Source organism: Marmota marmota, unplaced genomic scaffold (assembly GCF_001458135.2).
Source record: "Marmota marmota marmota unplaced genomic scaffold, marMar, whole genome shotgun sequence".
Lineage (NCBI taxonomy): Eukaryota > Metazoa > Chordata > Mammalia > Rodentia > Sciuridae > Marmota > Marmota marmota.
In genome coordinates this window covers 34,710,724-34,732,420 of record NW_025999932.1, presented here as the reverse complement: position 1 = coordinate 34,732,420, position 21,697 = coordinate 34,710,724, and the positions used below count along the sequence as shown (strand labels likewise).

The following is a 21,697-nucleotide window of genomic DNA, read 5'->3' as shown; positions in this document are numbered from 1 at the left end:
TCTGACTTTTATCCTGGAGGGGCAACTACTTAGCTTCCCTCAAGGAAGAGAAATGACTCCATGTGCTTGGTTTGGGGACCAGTTTATAGCAGAACAAGAAATCCTCTTTTGGCTGGGGGTATAGTTCAGTTCTGTAGAATGTTTGCCTAGTATGTGGGAGGCCCTGGGTTCTGTCTATCCCCAGACCTGCAAACAAAAATAAACAACAACAAAAATTCTTCTGATACATTCAAATAATATTGTCTTTGTTCAGATAATATTCGTTCAAATAAATGTCTCAGATGCTCACTAGGTAGGCAAATACAGGCAGTTTAAGATGGGTGAGCAGGGTCCCTACCCTGAAAGTTTGTAGATTGTTGCTCAACCTTTCTCAAAGGATGAGTTAGAATCATCTAGTGAACATTTTTTAAGCCATATAGAGTGCCACCCTACCTACCAGGCGTGAGCCTGCAGTGGTATCAAAAAGTATAGGGAGCCAGCTCGTATGCTTTCCTTGTTGGCTACTGTCTATTTGTCCTTCTCTTACAATTCTGTGAAATATTCACAGTAGGTGGGATGTGGCGGGTGGAGGTTCACCGGATTGGACAGGGGGAATGGGGAGAAGGGAGGAGGGATGGGAATGGGAAAAACAGGATGAATCAGAGAGAACTTTACTATGAATATACAACCAGTGTGACTTCCAAACATCCAGGAAGGCTCAGAGGCTAATATAATTAGTACCCATATTCTACCTGCCAGTTTTGACAAATACCACGCATCTTGATAAAAATGCCCCTACTGCCTCCCCAGAGAGAGTCACTACTTCCAGAGCTGGTGTCTAAGGGGAACCTTTCCTGCCTGCCTCCTGCCTGAGCTGATAGGTGGGGGTCCATAAATCCTGTGTAGGCTTGCCTTAACAGACACACACACACGCAAACACACGCACACACACACACACAATATGAATATTCAGTAGCTTTGTCTTCTTTAAAAAGTCAGAATTATGTTTTTGAGATCTGACCAGGATTGTTATGTGACTTGCCCTCCTCACTGTACTTAACAGTAAAATCAGGAAATGGAAGCCAGAAAGTTTGAAAAACCTTGATGGGAGAATTTATGTTGAATTTTTAGTATAGAGCACTGTAATTTATGTAAAATAGTTGAATTGGTGATGCATTATTTTGAAAAGCCTAATATTTGCTTAATGACAATTAATTGCATGCCATAAGAGAAGTTGTTTCTATTTTCATAGTTGCTGCAGTTTAATCCAAACAGGTGAAAGTTAAGATATATGGCATAAAACAGGAAGCAGATGGTGGCTAATTAAAGTTCTGTTGATGATAAAGGAATGACTGATCAAGGGACAGCTGATTTCCCAATTTAAAAACATATTTGTACTATTGTATGGGGAAAACCCTCTGCAAGTTCTCATGGTATCAAAGGTGAAGGCATGTGTTATAGCAGCCAGCATGCGCTGTTGGTGCTCTGTGCTCACTTTGCTTTCGAGCAATGTCTCTTCAGGATTTATCCAGTGTCACAACCTGGCTAAGATACCTGGTAGTACTCTGGATACTGGTTACATCCTGGAAAAGCTGAAGGTCCTCTTCTGCATTCTAATCCCAGCTTCAAGTACGATTAAAAAATGTTGGTGCCCTGCCATACCCGGTGCCCTGCCATACCCTAAGAAGGCCCATGTCTACCTAACCAAACACTGGGTTTATGTGGGTGAAGATGAGTGCTTAGAGATACCCTGGAAATTTTTCTTGGAGCCTTACCTTGTTCTAACATTTCTTTGCTTATGACCATGAGAGTTCAGGGACTTTCACACTTATTTTGCTCAGTTGTGCCTTGCTTGGGAGACTTTCACCTTCAAAGGAAAGCATCTTTTGTTTCTGCTGATAATAATGGTTGCATAAACATTAAGAGCAAGTGCCCCGCATATGTTTTGCCTTAAGAGCACACCAGCACTGGGGTGCTCTTCTAATATGTACAGGAAGGTGGCATGAGGTTAGATGAGGCTTGCTTTGCCTGAAGTTGGGCTAGACATTGGCTTGAGATTCTTTTTTGTCAAATATTTCTAAGTGTATTGTAGGATTACTCATTTTAATTCCTTACAAAAACCCTTTGAGGTGGCAGCTGTCATGCCCATTTTGCAGATGGGGCAATTGAAGCCTAGAGCGGTAAAATGACACAGCCAGGGCCACATGTTTGCTAAGTGCCAGAACTGGGTCTGACATCCAGGTGTATCTGACAAACCTGTGTTCCTCAGCACTGTTCTAGTTTTGCATAGAATGTGTTCCCCATCCCCTGCTTAAGGAAAGATCTAACTTTTCTGGGAAAAGTAAAAACCTTTAGGACATAGTTTGCAAAGTGCAGCTTCTTATTTGGTTATTATGCAACTACATATATGCATACGCAGATGTGTGTACCATCCATATATGTATTTGTGTATCCTATGCCACTTGGATTTATTCCACTTGGTGGGGAATTTTTTTTTTTTTTAAGTGAATGCACAAGAGGAAAAGCCAAAGTTTTTTTTTTGTTGTCCCAGTATAGGGTTATTCTGCTTGTAATTTTGACACATATAGTTCACCACAGCAGCAAAACAGAGAATGCAAAAAGGTAAACTAGAAAGTGAAAATCCCTGTCATGTTCACCAGCCAGAGGCAGTGTCATTGTATTCATCAAGATAATTTTGTAAAATAAATAATGGACCACATAGATCTTATATAATTGGTAATAACACTTTTTCTTTTTTTTAAGTTACAAATATTGTGGAGTAGAGGTTTTGGGGATTTCATGTTTGATTTCCAGTGCCAGATGTTGTACAGGAATTTTCCAGCCCTAGAAGCTTTTTTTTTTCTTTTTTCTTTTTTTTTTTTTTTGGTCTAGTGGGGTCCTACCTTTATTCTCCTACCCAGTGTACAAATGGAGAAAACCTACATAAATGGTCCCTCAGCCTCCAGGTTCAGTTCCTATGATCCCACAAGCTGACCCTCATATTACTGTTCTTAGTCTGAGGGATGGTGTCACAGCTAAAGCTAGAGTGGTTTTTGTTTTGTTTTTAACCTGGGAGAAGTCTCTGGATTCTTTTTTCTCATTCTGCTATCTTCTATCCTAAAATACTCTTCCTGTCTTCTCCTGCCCTTTCTTCTTGTTCCTTCCCATATCTGGTTTCCCTGTCTTCTTCTCGCAGAAGGATTTAAGGAGGTGGAAGAGGTTTGGTCCATTTCCCCTCATAACTCTGCTCAGGGTATTATTGAAGATACTAATGGTTGACTATTAGTGTCTGGTATTTGGGAAAGAGAGGTTGGCAGTGGGTCCTGCTTTATACTTAGTGCTCTGACCTGGCTTGGATGGTCTGTGTCTACTTTGTCTTTCAAAGCGCAAGAGGCACCATTTTATTATCTCCACCTTGGCTTTGTAAGCCACCTAGAATAGGTGTATTGTTTGGTTGGAAACCCCCTTTCTATTCTGGACTTTCTCATAGCATTTCACAAATGTGTAGTACCTTACCCTTTTTAAAGCAGTTGTATCAGTTACAACTCCTCTATGAGGTAGTTAGACCAGGCATTATTTTCCCATTTTATAGACAAGAAAGCTGAAACATACAGGATGTAAAATTGTCCATATCATATATACAAGAATAAAGTCATTCTTAGGTCTACTACCTCTTGACCACTAACTGTGAGACCAGCATTTTCCAAAGTGTGCCATGAAAAAAATGTGCTCTGTGGGGAACTTGCAGCAGAGAGTCCATGGGGGGCTGTTACACAGGCATTGGCTGGAGATGCTTTAGCAATTAAGACTAGCCCAGAGGTAGGGTTGGATGGGGAACTAGTGCAGGGAATCTTTGTCATCATGAGCAACATGCCTCTGGTATTTCATGGAGGTTTTAAATAGAACACACAAAAGTTCTCAATCTACAGGATTAGCATTCTAGGATCATTTGTCAGCTGTGTTAGGTGAAGATCCATGAACTATCGCTGAAGTGACAGCGTCCAGTATTTGGCACTTACAGATAGACTTAAGATATATAGACCCAGAACAGGGATGACTTTCATTGCACATCTTGGTGTGGTGTTTGGTGAGGCCTTCTACATCAATCCCTGCTTTTATTGCCTTTTCTTTAGTATTTAATATTCACCTTTACTTGAAGTTGTTCTTACTTGGTTGTCGCTGGATGAGAAGTATTTGGGGAAGGGGGCTGGTAAATATAAATCCCATTGACAGACTCCATACCCATCTCATGAATCGGCTTTCCTAATTTCATTTCAGCAGAAGTACAACTTGACAAAACTTATTTTGAAGTAAGTTTGTTCCAACCAGGCAGAAATGATTATTTTATATTGAAATCTTGAACCAAGGTAGCCAGTTCAACACTTTAGAACTGATCACGGGTGTCACAAGCAACATTTCCTCCCTTCTCCCCAGGACCAAGTGAAGCTGTTCCCAGCATTAAGTGTAAATCTAAAGTTCATGTACAAACCTGACATGGTGGTGCATGCCTGTAATTCCAGGACTTGCAAGGCTGAGGCTGGAGGATACAAGTTTGTGGACAGCCTGGGCAACTTAGTGAGACCCAGCCTCAAAAAATAAAAGGGACTGGAGATGTAGTCAGTGGTAAAGTACCCCTGGGTTCAATCCCCCATGCTCCAAAAAATAAACAGGACCTTGAAAAGCTCACTTAGAGTATTTTGAAATCCTGGAGATAGAAACTCAACATTAACAGAGATGATTTGTTTGCTTTGGTGAGGAAAATAAAAGTATCCTGTTGGAAGGGATGCCTAGAAGAAATGCTGTGAAGGCATTTCTCTCAGCAAATGCTCCCAGGTGTCCTCCATGGAGTGTTAGGTCACCGTTGTCCAAAATGTTCAAACAATTTGTTTAGTTTCCTTGTCCGATAGTAACTTTGTGGTGTGGTTGAAAGTTGCAGAGTGCTAACTTGCTTTGGAAAAGAAGGAAAGGAAGCAGTAGGAGGTCAGGGCATCTGATGGTAGAGGAGGAACTATGGATGGCATCAGCTGAGGGTAAGAGTTACACCACAACCACCCGCTTTTATAGCTGAATTCTGATGGGGGCCTTCAACCCTTTAAAAATACTTTCCAGGGTTTCAGCATCTTGCCTTCTGGTGTGTTGTGTGTGTGGAAGGGGCAGGAAGCTGCAGTATCTTTTACGATAATAGGATGTTTTGGGGGGTTATGGGTGGGAGTCGATTGCCACCTCTTTGGCCTCACACCCTTGCAGTTCAGCCATGGGTCAGTCAGTCTTGGCCCTGAATCCTCTTAGGCACTTCCAGGGTATTGACTAAGTTATGAGTAATTTGTTGTCACTTTCTCCATATTTACATTGAATAAGCCATGGCTACATTGTAGAGCATTATTTCCTTTTAACTGTTAAAAACAACTTGAAAGATGTTGGTTGAGCCTAGACAAATGACCTCAAGAAACAAAAATAAACCATCAAAATGTAAGAGCTGAATTTGTATGCCAAACATTCAGAACGATAGATAAAATACTTGAAAACACAGCAGACTTCATGAAGGGAGACTTTTAAATTTTATTTTCAAAACAAATGGTCCCCTCCTGAGTATCCTGCCCTCCTCTGGCTGAGAACAAAATTAGAGATAAGACCATGAGTTCCAAAACAACCAAGTATCATATTAGTCATAAGATGAAAGACAAACAGCTGCCTATACATAAAACCCCATCATTTTGAGAGTGAGGAAGTCCTAAGGGTGACACTTGTGTTTAGAATCCCTCCTCTCTGCCCAGGCTGTAGAGGCATTCTGTTAAATGGGAAAGGAACCGGGCATGCCTTTCATGATGGGGAAGAACCGTACCCAAAGACAGCAGCTTCCTGAGATGCTTTGTTCATTTCGTTTTGCTATAACAAAATATCTGAGGGTAAGTAAGACAGTAAGAAGAGAGGTTTTGGTTTATCATTCTGGTAGCCAGAAATTCTAAACTGGTTCTGTATGATGCCAGTGTCTACTGAAGGCTCCCGGGCTGTAATGCAACGTGGCAGGTGGCATTACATGGTGGGAGTAAATGTGAGGGTGATGAGTGGGTGGTTTTGAAAGAGGTCATATGGCAAGAAAAGAAGCAAGATCTAGGAGGAGGGGCCAGGCTTGCTCATTTATAACAACTTCCTCTCAGGAGAATTAACCTGTGCCTGTGAGACCAGCGCTAACTTAATCTCTTCACCAGGGTGGTCGTGACGCAGTTACCACCCACTACGACTTGCCTATTCGAAGTCCCACCACCTCGGGGACTGGGCTTCCAACACATGAACCCATAGAGGAACAAACCACAGCAGATGCTTTTACTTATCAAGAGAAATTTATGTGCACATAAAAATACAAACACCCACACATATTTAAATTTTTGGATAATCAAAAATATCTTCCTCCTCTCCAAGTAGAGCCTAATTCTCCTCCTTTCCCACCATTGGGGTGGGAAGATGATTTGGCACTCTCTCTAGGTTGTCCATTACAGCTTCATACTGTTGGCTTCTGACCTCTTCCTTGGTCTTCTGTGTGTTCTGTGTAAATAAAATACACGCTCTGAGCTGGTGTTTTAGGTTCCCCCATTCTTTTTCTGAACTCAGATATAGTGCTAACCTCCTTTCTTCCCCAGATATGCATTGCTAGCATTGTAAATTTTTTTTCCTTAACAAATACTGATAGCTAATACTCATTGAACACTTTGTACCCATGGAACACTTAATACTCAGCAATTCAGTCAGTGCTGTTAGTAATTTCAAGTCATTCATTTAAGAGAACTCAGACATAAAGTATGATGACCAGATTGGAATACAGATTTACTGTCACAGACACTTAAAACACATGGTCTTAACAACCACATGTATGCCCATCAACTTTAATGCATTTTCTGCCTTCACATCAATAATTTCCTTCTCCTTTTCTCCAGCAGTCCAAAATCCTGCCTTTCATTCATGTTCTAGTTCCAATTCCAGTTCTGGTCTTTTCATTCTTGTTTTGAGCATGCGCCACTATACATTTTTTGTTGTCACCTTCCATTTGTATAGCATGACAGTTGGAGGCAAGAGTTTCTTATGCCTCTTTGTCATTCCACAATACCTAGTATACAGTGGGGGTTCAGTTAATACTTGTTGAATGAAATTGCTTCTCTTGGTATTGATTTGGTTATGTTCCCAAATCCTAATGTATGTTGTTAAAATGTGATTGGAGATAAATTAATTCTGTAATTGTCATTAGATCTACTTCAACGAGGGTTTTGCTCATGGTCTTGCATAGATTTCTCAATGATAAGAATGGAGGTAAAAGTTTGTCTTTGGTTTGTACTCCCAATAAAAATGACCTACTCAACAATCTGAAATTTTTCTCCTTGGTTTGTATCTTTATCCTATTCCCCCAGCAGAGGTTTGGAATCTGTTGGGACAGACCAACTGGACATGTTCTTTCCAGCACTGATTCTCTGCGTGCTTCTTCTGGGATTGTCAGGTGTATATCTAATTGCAGCTGAATAATCCAACCGAGGAGACTCATAAAAAAATGTATATTTTGTTCTAAAATTGCTTGCTACATTCCTAGCTTAATTTATAGCTATTTTGAGGACTAAAATGGATATCTAATACATTAGTGTCTGTCTGCATGAATTATTTGATAGAAATGTATGATACACTTTTTAAAAATAATTAAGACATAAAACTTAGAAGGTAGGTAGGAAGAATTATTTTTTTTCATTCATGGAACAGTTTTGAACCATCTATTGCGATCTTAACTGGGTTGTCAGAATTTTACTAAATTACTTTTCTCTGTAATAAAAATACAGAAAATGAATTCAAATACCAGAGAATACATGTCGGTTTAGAGAAAAGTGGTCTTAGAGGGCAGTTGAAATTGCTTAAGTGATCTGTTAATCTGATTCTACTGCTTACATCTTTGTTGTTTTAAGTGTCTGTGACAGTAAAGCTAGCAATTTCTTCTAGAGAACTGTTTTATTCTAGAATATCATGAATTTCTTGAAGAATTCTGTAATATGCTTGAAATTGTTAGCATTCCTTATATTTATAACATGCTTTGTATTTTCCAAACATGTTCTCATTTCATCTTCTCAGCACACCTTTGGGTCGTATGGTACTGAGGCCCAGGGCATCGTACAACTCAGGTTCACATGGAAAGTTAATGACCTTACTTACAGATACATACAAACTCTTTCTACTCAATCATATTGGCAAATGTATAATTTCAAGAAAAGAAAGGCACTCTGCATTGCTTTGTGTTGCCCAGTAAACATATATAGTGATGAGTCACACATGCACATATATCTTAGAGTACCATTCTTGAATGTAGTAGCTTGGAAAAGATTTTTTTTTTTTTAATTGTAGTGTGTGCAAGAGTCCATCCATAATAGTAGCTATTCAGTTCTTTTAGAGGAAGTTAAAAATGATAACACTGAAAAAGAAGGAGGGCTAAAATTCCAAAGAAAGGAGTTTAAGGTGTACCATCACTAATTATTGGTGTGTATGAAACTCTCATTTTCCACTGGTTTGAATCATCCTAAGATGGTTCATTTGATTGATCATTCATTCATCCTTTGCTAGTTTGTCTATCGCATTTTTAAGGCAAAACTAATTGTACAGAATGCTCTTTTTTTTTTTTTTCATCCCCCAATGTGAGTAATCAGTGTGTTAAGAGCTCAGTACCTTCCTAAAAATGATATTCCTTAGAGGCAGCTATGAGTTTTTGTCTTTGGAGATTTATGAAGATAGTATTATACTTTGAATTCATGATTACAGTTTTATTCATGTTTCCAAAAAAAAGGCAGGGGTTCAAACTGCATTGTTAAAAGAGTTTAGTACAAAGAACTGCCCTCACTCCTATGTAGGCCCTTGGGTGGTTCAGTGTTCCTTTCTTGTCCTGCTTAACACACTTTCTTCTCTAGAGCCCAAAGAATTCATAGTGGGATGTTCTAGGTTATTTAAAGCTGACACAGGACATACTTAACTTGGAACTGTCCTTGGCCTGTCTTGACTAAGACTAGACGTAGGCTGCCAGCCCTTTGTGGGCATCACCAAACTTACTTCTGTGACTATGCAAGACAGGAGGCTGCTACTCATACACCTTTTATGTTCAGTTTAGTTTTCAAACAGAGGTGTTTTTTTTTTTTTTTGGTACTACGGATTGAACCCAGGGGCACTTTACTAATGAGCTACATTCCAGCCCTTTTTATTTATTATGTTGACACAGGGTTTGCTAAGTTGCTGAAGCTGGCCTCACTAGAACTTGGGTTCTTCTCAGACTCCTAAGACTGGGATTACGTGTGTGTACCGTGGCAGCCATAGGTGGAAATGTAGCGCAAAGCATGGTTGCTGACATTGGGCGAAACTTGGTGTTTTGTCTATTGTGGGGAGGCATCACTTTTTGGGTAGATACATTGTGGAGGGTCTTGAGGGTTCACGGCACTCCTGAGATGTTTGCAGATATTTTGGAGTCCTTGAATAGGCTGGGGCTGTGGTGGTGCTGAGAGAACAGCAGTTGGTGTGGGTGGTCCCACATCTTTAGTGTTGTTTGGAAGGAGGGTATAGTGAGTAGGGTTGCTACACAACAGACAGCTACTGAGTCTTATTAGAGTAGAGTTGCATTCTACTTAGTGATGTGGTCCCTGTTGCTTGTGGAAAACCTGGGAACAGCCCTGGCTTGGGCTGTCTCCACAGTGGGGGGAATTTTACCTTAGTGTAATCCTGGGACCAAATAGTTTTGCTAGTATTGGGTCAGCCGACAAATTTTGATACCTATATGATTTGGGACAAGCTTTTAAGAATTTTTGGGAGATAACCCCCAGCAGTGTATACTTCATGGTCATGAGTCATAGTTGCATTTGGCTTCCTAACTAACACAGAACAGGCAAGCTGATGGATTCTGTGCAAACCTTACAGGAGAACCCTACATTGCAATTATTGGTGCTCTTTTTGTAATTAATATCATCATCTCTGGATTCCAAAATAGAAAACAAAAACAGAACAACAGATAAGCCTAAACTTTGTGCTTTATCTTATTCTATTTACTTAGAGTTAGCAGTTCTTAGTAAATACACTATGTATCCAGTGAATTAATTGTTCCTTAGATTTTCCAGATAATAGACATATTCAGAAGAAAAAGCAATTTTAGCTAGTTCATTCCTATGAGTGAAATGTTGTTCTAGAGATTTTTTAATTTGTCAAAGTTTCAGTTTCAGTGTTCTTCTGAATATATCCATCAAGTTTTCTTTTTTAAAAACAATTTAGGGCACACATCTTGAGTATACATTTACCTAACATGAATAGGATTAATGAGCTCATCACTATAACTCTGACCAAATACTTTAGAATTCACTTTAATTTTTAAAATTTTAGAAAACTTTAAAATTGATTCAGCTATTGATCTGCTATTGCTCCCTTTTATGCTTAATTTAAGTTCTTCATTGGGAGAGAATAACTCCTAATGTGCTCTTTGTTTTTGGATTTTATCTTGTTTTGCCTTATTCTTGAGGTAGCCAAATAGATAAGATAGTTAATTGCATTGTAATGCTGTGGGTTTGTAGAACCATTGCAGATTAGGGAAAAAAAAAAAAAAAAAGGTATGGCCTATAAAATAGACAAAGATTTTCATTAGGAAACAGCAGAATTACTTTAGCAACAAATGAGTTTCCTCTTAATATTCTCCTCTGGTGGGGCCCTGTGTTTGTGAGACAGCCATTTGGCGAAAGAAGGAAAGAGAGTGTGTATTCTAGGTAGTTAGGTAAATTGAAGTTTCTGAAAGGATGGCTCTTTTAGATTACGAGATGAACTGGTAGAAGAGTTATAGATGCCCACGTGGCCTTGGCAGTTACCTGTTCTCTGTGCTTCCCTGGGGAGGAGGTGGTGAGTGAGTTAAAGGGTCACCAAGCATGCCTGTATGCTGCATGGAAACGGAATTAATCCCTGGAGAAACAAGCTCCACTTTGAAATCCTTGGGAGCCTATGGACCCCCTTTTTAAAAAAAAGACCAAGGCATTTTTAAAAATATTTTTTAATTGTAGATGGACACAATATCTTTATTTATTATTTATTTATTTTTATGTGGTGCTGAGGAACGAACCCAGTGCCTCACACATGAGAGGCAAGTGCTCTACCACTGAGCCACAACCCCGCCCCAAGACCAAGGCATTTAAAAGAAATTTAGCTAAGTGAGATTTAGTCTCTGGATATTCACCACTGGAACCTTATTAGCCAGGGTTGATGACACTCATTGGAAATTTGGCCTTGTTGGCTTGTGTGGCAGTATTAGGCCCAAGCCTATGAAGTGTCATGTTTTCCAGGCTCAGCTTAAGCAGAGGCAGAGGTTATAGAAGGACAGTGATTAAGATGAATGCCTGGTGATTTGGTGATCTTCCCCTAGATGCTTGTTGGTTGTTTTGTCTTTTCGGAGACTTTGTTTCTGATAGTGCATAGAGCACACAGCACTGAATGGTATGAGATTTCCATGTTCTCATTCTGAAAATTAAAATTTTTGTCCTACTTTCCATGAAACTGTAGTAGCTTCCTTTGATACAGGGCTTTCCTGTGGGACACAGTTAAGATTCATGGTAAAAGGAAGCTTTGTACTTTTTAAAAATTATTGCCTTCTGAGAAGCAAAAGCTTGGTATAGTTTAATACCATTCAATGCACTTTCTGTTCTATCTTGGAAGGTTTTTTTCCTTCAATTCTAAATGTATGAAGTTATAGGCTGAAGTGTTATTCTGAAATAGGATATTGGCTGATAAAAAGAATATTCACTGGCAAACCATAGATCATCCTCTGTTTTCTCCATTGAGAACATCCTCCTGCTGGTCCTTTAGGACAGTGGTGCCACCACCGTCCTTCTTTGTTTCTTAATACCATGGACCCATCACTTGTAACTTGCCTCTTTACCAAACATGCCCTGCAATATGTTGTATGTCCTGGAACTCCCTGCTTTCCTTCAGTCTTGGAGGCTCTTTTAGGGTTTGTTTTTCATAAAGTATAAATGGTCAGGAGTGAGTGGTGTTTGAGAAAGAGCATCGTTCTGATAGTTGCCATCCTGGATATGATCTCTCATCAGTCAACTGGTCTGTCTCCCTCTCCTTGAACAACTGCATGGACACACTTTGTTCCAAATAGGTCACCAAAAAAGCTGACAGAATACACTAAAAATTCAAACTTTTAAATCTATAGTCTTCCTACGGAAAGAATTTTCTGTAAGTGAAGGATTGCAGCTCAGTTGTGAGGACATGGTAATAAGCCTGAGGAAGCCTGTTAAACAGGAAGTTTGTGATGAATGACTTAATCAAGTTGGAACCATTCATGATGGCTTAAAAATTCCTGTTTATATATTCCTTTACTTCCTATAACAAAATAGCCAGTGTTTATTGCCTTAACTTTGCATCAGGTTGTGTGTCAGGTATATGCATGTATGCCATTTAGTCCCTCACAGTCCTCTGTGATACTAATGGCTGTTTTACAAGCATAATTGCCCAGAGTGGTCCAGCCAGGGCTGACTCTAGAGATGACATCTTAGGTTGTGCTGTACTAGGCATCTTCCAGATGCATAAGACTTCTCTCAACACCCAAGTTCTAACCTGTGTCTTTTTGGTATTGTCTTGCATGAGAGCATTATCTCCCATGATCTGAGTCAGATAAAGGTTTTAGAGCTAAATGTATTTCTGTAGTGGTTTGACAAACTGTAGCTAAGGATTAGATTGGCTGGGGAGAAGGTCATTCATTATATGTTCTTGATACTTACTTTAAATTTCTTCTAGGACTAAAGCCACATGTGGTTCTACTCTTTGTAAATAAACACCCATGAGTTTTCCATATGCATTTTAATATTCCAGAACACCATTTTCCCTAGAAAACAAACAAACCCCACAAGTATTAGACGACCAGAGTGTTTTCGGTTTTATGAGGCCATGAGTCTCTGTCCATAGTTCTGGGATCATAGAAAAAACTCTTAAGACCTCAGTGTAAATGGGTGTTCTTCAGGATGTTCATGCGTAAAGGAAGGTGTTCTGGTAGGTGAAATCACCTTAATGAAAGAACATCAGGTGTAAGTGTAAATTAGCCCTGCAGGTGTGTAAGTGTGTAGATTATCTATCTGTAGCAGACCTTTGTTACAATACCTTTTTTAATGTCGGATTACATGCTATTGATAAGGTGTCTATTGACATTACTTGTAATTGACTAGCTAGGTATGGTGATGTATGCCTGCAATCCTAGTGTGTCAGGAGGCTGAGGCAGGAGGATCTCAAGTTCAAAGCCAGCCTCAACAAAAGCAAAGCACCTCAGACCCTGTCTCTAAATAAAATACAAAATAGGGCTGGGAATATAGCTTAGTAGCTGAGTGCCCCTGAGTTCAGTCCCCAGTTAAAACACCCCTCATACACGGGAAAAAAAAATTTGACTAAAGGTCACGTGTTTTCCTTGTGTTTGTTTTATTTTTAAAAGTTGTTGTTTTACTAGCAACTCTAATGGGAACTCGGTGTTGAATAGAGATTTTTCCTACTTTCTCTTTAGTTTATTTTGACTTGTGGAAGTGTAGGAAGAGATGGTGTAAAAGAGAGGAAACAGGAGGAGGGAATAAAGGCCATGCTGGGAGTGTCTGCACAACAATTGCACGCATTGAGAAAGTTCACAGAATTAGATAAGATGTTTTGGGAAAATTTAGCTTATCTGATATTTTGAAGGAATTTTTAAAATTTCTAGAACAAGTCCATTTAGTCATATGTTATGATCTCTTAGTATGACGTTCTTTATGTTGGATCCGATGGCTGTCACCAACACCGTTGCTCAGAGCTGGTGGCAGTTCCAGGCAGCTGAGGCGGGAGGTGGAGGGGGGTGTCACTGGGGATTTTGCCATTTCCTGGGAGTTCCCAAAGCTTCTTTACACAGTCTTTCCTAGGATGATGTGTCTCTCTGAAATTCACACTTGAACTGCTATAGCTTCCTGCCATAAAGGGTAACCCATTGGAATAAAAGCAAATCATGTTGCATAAATTTATCACTCATTAAGGCAGAAAATGAGTTTTGTAAACTAATAAACAGAATTATTTCTGCTCCCTCAAGGGGCACACTTTAGTCTGAAGTGGGTTCCTTTGATTCTTCATAATGATGGCAAATCCCAAGAGGTGATTTTGTCAGCCAGCAGCAGTGTTACAGGTACAGTTACACAAACTTGTTTTGAGGTCTTAACTGGAAAAATAAACTTTTCGTGCCTCAGTTTCCCCATTACTAAAGTGGGGTCAATAATACCTGCTTCATAGGGTTGTTCCAAGGATGAGATCGATTGACAGCAGTAAATTATAAAGTAGAACATATGTTATGCTACATAAGCTTGAAAGCCAGACTGTAATGAACATGATGTGTTCTGCTTAAGTTGATGGTTTTGTCATATTTTTGATTGAACACAGAAACCAGAATATTCTTAAAATTGCCAAGGAGAAACGTGGAATAGAGCACCAGTCGTAATACCCTGGCTGGCAGGTGGTAGTCTCCATACAGGCATCTGAGCTGGTAGCTTTGGTGAAAGGACAAGACTCAGGGAACCTGGGATCAGAGAAGCCCAGGGTGAAGAGAAGTGTCCAGGAAGATCAGGCTCAGTTCAGCTCTCAGTGGCAGGAGCAAAGAGCCACAAATAGAAGGCAAGACCACACCCTTCAAAACCAGGCCTTGGAGGTGGGGTGGGGATGATAGGAGGTGCAGAGAAATTCTAGACTCCACTCAAGGCTGGTTCTGCTCTCTTGTTCTTAGTTGGAGTGTCAGGCTCCTAGAAGTCTATTATAATACACTAGTGGTCTCTAAATGGTTTTTTAAAAAAACACATATATCCTTTGACACAAGATTTATTGATATAATTCAAATATATTTTATACATTAATATAACACATTCTTGAATATGAATTTTAGAAGAATGAGTTAAAATTTTTAAACTAGGTGCAGGGGGATGTAGCTCAGTGGTAGAGCATTTGCCTGGCATGGGCAAGTTCTAACTGAGTTCAATACCTAGTACTGCATAAATTAATAAATACCAATAAATCAAAGTAAAAAAAATTTGTAAAGATTGCCTCCTGAACTTCAATGGCTGGCTTTAGGTTAGGGTTAAGAGCACCTTGGGCAGGACATGTGTAAAATGATTTTGTACTATGTTCTCAGGGAGTCTCTGGAGGTCCCCCTCAGTGCCTAGCTCCTTTGGCTGGGTGGTAGAACAGCACAGTGGAGTTCACTCAGAACGACCTCCATGGAGTCTCTGACAGAGACCATGAAAAGCCTGCTATGATACCTGCTGCTACTTTTTCCACGCATGCTGCCCGTGTCCAGAATACCAGCAAGCATGTGAGGTGCAGTAGCAGTGTCTTAAGGATACTTGAGGATTCTGGTGCCACTGGTCAGCAAATACATTGATGGAGACAGTATCTGGTGTGTAAAGAAAATACCATAACTTTTCTCCCAGACCAGCCTGTCTTTCAAGTAAAGAACATAAAAGCCTCATGTTAGTGGGAAAAGTGGAAGGTATGATTATAAGGAAATGAGACCAACATTTATAATATAGATAAGTCTGCAAAACAGATTATTCTGTAGATACCATTATCCTGGTAGTGATAACAATAACATCACTAATTTTGATTGAGGCAAGCATTTTACACGTATTATTTTATTAAATCTTCTCAAAGCCTTGTCAATGTAGGAGCTATGAGTCTGTCCAGCAGATGCTCCAGCGCCTACTTGGTGATGCTGCTGTGAGGAGATCGGGCACAGGAAGATAGACAAGGCTCCTGTGTTCACATTAACAGTTCACAGTGCATGGGGAGCCAGATGCCCTGGGCCCCACATAGCAGAGGCATAAACTGGCTAAGCAAGGTGTCCCGTGTTACAGAGCTGCTGGATGTATGGATTATCAAGAAATGCTTTCAGAAGAAAAGGATATTTGGACTGAGACAGAAGCTGTGTGTGGGGGTAACAGCTTTGGAGTGAAAAAGGCCAATGATCCTGGACAGTCCTATGTGTGTCATTTGATCTCTTCTTAGGTCATAAAACTTACAGAGGGCAGACTCTGTCTGATCCTTCTTGTGTCCTTCTCCTAGAACAGTATAGGTTCCAATGTGGATTGGCACTAATTGCTACATGAATTATGATACATGGTGTGGATGTAAGACATCATGCCTCTCTAATGTTTTGGGGATCAGTCAGCAGCACACGTTTATTGAGTATTGGCTCTTTCTCTGATAGCATCATGCAGAAACACAGGATTGGTGTGATTGGTAGTACATGAGTCTTGGTCCTCACCCATTGCCTTTTTCCTCAGGTAAGAATTGTTGGGAGTTCAAAAGCAAAGTGTCTCAGAGTCCAGCAGTCTCAGATGGTTCTGCCACAGTCTCATGTGTGAATAACGCTCTTGTCCAGCATAGAAGTACAGACACAACATCAGTAATAGCAGCACATATTTTTACAAGATTCATCTTTCCAAACCCCGCCCCATAGAAATCATAGCTTCTTTAATGTCCTGCTGGCTGTGTGAAAAACAGGAATTTATGTAACAAGCCCTGCACAGCGAACCTTTTCCTGTTCGGAAAAAAAAAAAAAATTTTTTTTTTAATTGTTGGCAGAGTTAGTAGACAGCTCTCTTACTCAAAGAGTGACCTGAAATGTCCTCTTAGAAAAATATGCAATGTGATGTTTTGATAAGTAAGGGATTGCTATGGCTTTAAAAAAAAAAAATGAGTACTGAATTAGTATATGTCCCACCTGCATTAGTGAACCTTCTTGAACTTTTTTGATTTCATTGTGATGTCTCCTGTGGTATTTGTTAACACTGCCCTCAATTGCACTTGCATCTTGGGTGTTGTAAAGCTGCACTCCACTCTCCCCAGGTCAGTGTAGACAACCAGGAAGCTGCTATCTGGGAAGATCTTTCTCCTCTTTTATCATTAACTAAATGTGACAGGGACAGGAGTCAAGCTTCCTTTCTTCCAGAGGTTTCATCTGAGCTTATCTGTGTGTCTATTGTGTTCAGAGAACAAAACTGTCATGATGGAATGTTGTGCAAATGCCCAGACTTCCAGTGTGTAGACAGCGTTCCAGGGTGCAGGGTCATAGCGCTTGGCTGCATTCCAGTGCTCCTCCAGGCAGGCTGCTGCTTTTAAGAAAGAGTTGAGAACTTGGGTTGCTAGAGTTTTGTGGGCATAGCAGATAAGTCTGTAGCTGAGAGAGAGAGAGAGAGAGAGAGAGAGAGAGGAGGCCTTTCTGTGAGATTTTGGGGATCTATGGGAATGGAATTGAACACAGAGAAATGTAGTCCTCAGCCTCTTCGGGAAATCTTTTATGGCCTCTGTGTCCTCCTTGTGGCATGTCTTGAGTTGGGGATAAATCATAGGTGGGAAGAGAAAGTCTTGGAAACAAGAGACTGTCACTGCTGTGTGCCCATGCACCTGCCTAGCATCCAAGCCAGGAAAGCTTTTGTTCAGCTGTATTTGACCTGTGTCCTGGGCACCCTGGCAGAAGAGCTTGTCACATAGCTGCTGTGCTGCAATTCTTGGACAGAATGTAGCACCGAAAGCATTTTGAAATGTGTTTTTTTCAGCTCTGACTATTGGGCTTCCTTCTGATTTTTGTGTCTTCTTTTAGAAAGCAAGGTTTTCTACCCCTCTTTCTGTTTTCCACCTCCTTCAGTGAGAAAGACAAAGAGAACTCAGGGTTGTGTGTGAACCTGGCACTGTCCTGCTGTGCAGAGGATCTGCTCTGGTGCAGGGGTGGGTACTTGGGGGCATCCTTGCCCCTGGTCAATAGCAAGAGGATATGGGTAGTGTACCTACTTCCCTGGGTGACCACAAATCCGGACAGAGCCTTTTTGTGGCTCCAGAGAGGGACTGCAGGGAGGGAGGGTTCTCAGTCAGCTGAACCTTGCACCCATTTGGCAGAGGAGGCCAAGGAACTCAGGGGTCTAATATATTCAGTGTCCTGCTCCTGCACCAGAGATCAGGCTCCTGAGGCTGCTGCTTGAACAGACAGTGACTGTGCCCCAAACTGTGCTGGGGCAGAAACTGTCAGATAAGCTCTATTTGTTTCCCATAGGCTCTCCCAAATGTCAGGAGTCTGGCCACGTGTTGAGTAGGAGAATTATATTGGGGCTTCCTTGTCTACAGCTGAAGCCTAAGAGACTGTGGTCCTTTTTCCTCATATGTTTGCAGTTGTGGGTTTGTCTGTACAATATACCTCTAAGCTCCCTCTAAGCTCTTCCCATATCCCTCAGAAAAAGAGTGGAGACACACAATTTAGAATTGTGTTCCTCCGCTCCTGTTTGTCCTCTCCAGTTACCTTTTTGGACAGAATATAGCTCCTAATGCAAGGTCATAGAGTTAGTTGGTTATTAGGGTAGAGGGGTACTACTTGAATGGAAATTTTTCCTTTATTGGTCAGTTAACTCTCTCAAATACAAAAAGATTGACTGTTTCCTGTTATCAACTTGAAAGGCTAATGGAATTCCAAGGTATAAAGTTTTCAGGCTTCTAGGTTTTAACTGAGAATATATCTGGTTTCATCTCCCCACTCCCACAATAATGTGGGCCCAGTGAAATAAAACTTCTCACTTGGTATAAATGGCCTGTTCCATTTTAAGAGAACTAGCAATTTGAGGAATAATGGAATGGAAAGGGGTCGTGATGGTACTTTGATATTCACTACTGTTTGCATAGCATTACAGTGTGCAAAACTTTAGTGTTTTTTAAAAGATTTTTTTATTTGTAGATGACACAATACCTTTATTTTATTTGTCTATTTTATGTGGTGCTGAGGATGGAACTCAATGCCTCACATGTGCTAGGCAAGTGCCTACCATTGAGCCACAACCCCTGCCCAACTTTAGTGGTTTTTAAAACCAGTCCCTGTAATTTCCCCATAAAATGTAGCCATATAAAAAGGTGTTTTTACTCATGCTTATTTAATTTAAAGATATAGGTGCTATTTTTCCTACAACAGCTTGAGATCTTTTGTATTGGGTCTAGAGCTATTATGACTGTTCAGATTCAATCTGTACCATAAATTCTTCTAAAATTTTACCTGTCTTCCATATAAGACATGTTGAATAGTTAACTTTCCAAGTGGAGAAGTATTATACTTCTGACATTATGTGTTTGCTTTACAGAATTCAATTCGTCATAATCTGTCTCTACACAGCAAGTTCATACGTGTGCAGAATGAAGGAACTGGAAAAAGTTCTTGGTGGATGCTCAATCCAGAGGGAGGCAAGAGTGGAAAATCCCCCAGGAGAAGAGCTGCATCCATGGACAACAATAGTAAATTTGCTAAGAGCCGAGGCCGAGCCGCCAAGAAAAAAGCATCCCTTCAGTCTGGCCAGGAGGGTGCTGGCGACAGCCCTGGATCTCAGTTTTCCAAGTGGCCTGCGAGCCCTGGCTCCCACAGCAACGATGACTTCGATAACTGGAGTACCTTTCGCCCTCGAACTAGCTCTAATGCTAGTACTATTAGTGGGAGACTTTCTCCCATTATGACGGAACAAGATGATCTGGGAGATGGGGATGTGCATTCTCTGGTGTACCCACCATCTGCCTCAAAGATGGCTTCTACTCTGCCCAGTCTGTCTGAGATAAGCAATCCTGAAAACATGGAAAACCTTTTGGATAATCTCAACCTTCTGTCATCCCCAACGTCATTAACTGTTTCAACCCAGTCATCACCTGGCAGCATGATGCAGCAGACACCATGCTACTCGTTTGCACCACCAAGCACCAGTCTGAACTCACCCAGTCCAAACTACCAAAAATATACATATGGCCAGTCCAGCATGAGCCCTTTGTCCCAGATGCCTATGCAAACACTGCAGGACAACAAATCAAGCTATGGAGGATTGAATCAGTTTAACTGTGCACAGGGACTCTTGAAGGAGTTACTTACTTCTGATTCTCCTCCCCATAATGACATTATGTCATCAGTTGATCCTGGGGTGGCCCAACCCAACAGCCGGGTTCTGGGCCAGAATGTGATGTTGGGTCCTAATTCAGTCATGCCAGCCTATGGCAACCAGGCATCTCATAATAAAATGATGAATCCCAGCTCCCATACCCACCCTGGACATGCCCAGCAAACATCTGCAGTTAATGGGCATGCCCTGCCCCACACGGTGAACACCATGCCTCACACCTCGGGTATGAACCGCCTGACCCCAGTGAAGACACCTTTACAAGTGCCTCTGCCCCACCACATGCAGATGAGTGCCGTGGGTGGCTACTCCTCAGTGAGCAGCTGCAATGGCTATGGCAGGATGGGCGTTCTCCACCAGGAGAAGCTCCCCAGTGACTTGGACGGCATGTTTATTGAGCGCTTGGACTGTGACATGGAATCCATAATTCGGAACGACCTCATGGATGGAGATACCTTGGATTTTAACTTTGACAATGTGTTGCCCAACCAAAGCTTCCCGCACGGTGTCAAGACGACGACACACAGCTGGGTGTCAGGCTGAGTTAGTGAGCAGGTAAGTTCACCCCAATATCAAAAGGCCTCTTGAAGAGTAGAACTTAAAAGAGAGGAACACGGTAATTTGCCACGTGTCTCCATGGTTAGGACTTTCTTGATATCAACTGACTGTCCCTTGCAGCAAAACATCTTTTATCCATTCCCCACTCCCCTTTTTTGCAGCTTATCCATTTGCCTTTTGAGCTTAAAAATACAAGAAAGCATCTTTTTAACTGCTTTAAAGATTTTTTGACAGTTAGATGGCTTCATCTTTTTAATAGCTCTTCAATAAATGAGTACATTTGATACAAATCAAATGCTGAAGGGGTCTTTTTAAAGTGGAACTTTTTTTCCAATGAATGATTTTTTAGAGCAGTTTTAGAAAGCACTAGCTTCCCCTAGCCCCCACCCCAAGTATGTGTATCACTCTAGTTTGTGAAGTTGAATTGATTTTAATTTGGCTGTATTTTCACTGTGTGTATATATGTGTGTATGTTTGTGTTTTTCCCCCTAGGCTACACTTATGAACGTACTTCAGATTGTCTGACAGCAGGAACTGAGAGAAGCAGTCCAAAGATGTCCTTCACCCCTCCTTTAGTTTTCTTGATTTAACACACACGCACACACACACACACAAAAAATCCTTTTTTCCTTTCGTCAGACTTGGCAGCAAAGACACTTTTCCTGTACAGGATGTTTGCCCAGTGTTTGCAGGTTATGTGCTGCTGTAGATAAGGACTGTGCCATTGGAAATTTCATTACAATGAAGTGCCAAACTCACTACACCATATAATTGCAGAAAAGACTTTCAGATCCTGGTGTGCTTTCAAGTTTTGTATATAAGCAGTAGATACAGAATTGTATCTGTATGTTTTTGGTTTGTTGTTTTGTTTTTGTTTTTTGGAATATCCATTTGGTCCAAGGAAAGTTTATACTCTTTTTGTAATACTGTGATGGTCTCATGTCTTGATAAGTTGAACTTTTGTTTGTACCACCTGTGTTCTGCTGAAGTGATCACAAAGAACTAAGATCTTCATTCTGCACCTCCATTAAACAGCTTTGGACCTGTTCACATGCCACAGGATTCACATGAGAACCAAGTAGCCTGTTATCAATCTGCTGAATTAATGGACTTATCAAACTTTGGGGGGGAAATAGATTAAATGCCAGCCTTGTACAGGTCTTTTCTATTTTTTGTTGTTGTTGTTGTTTATTTTGTTATTTGCGAAT

General features: G+C 40.8%; 1 protein-coding gene across 1 annotated transcript in view; it reads left to right on the top strand.

The window, feature by feature from the left end:
- Foxo1 (forkhead box O1) overlaps nucleotides 1-21,101 on the top strand; it is a 91,308-nt gene extending 70,207 nt beyond the window's left edge. Inside the window, exons 3-4 of the mRNA XM_048801004.1 lie at nucleotides 19,137-20,486; nucleotides 20,982-21,101. Of these exons, the coding sequence (XP_048656961.1) occupies nucleotides 19,137-20,474 (1,338 nt within the window). The 3' untranslated portion in view covers nucleotides 20,475-20,486; nucleotides 20,982-21,101. The remainder of the gene's footprint in view (nucleotides 1-19,136; nucleotides 20,487-20,981) is intronic.
- Nucleotides 21,102-21,697: the final 596 nt, after the last annotated feature.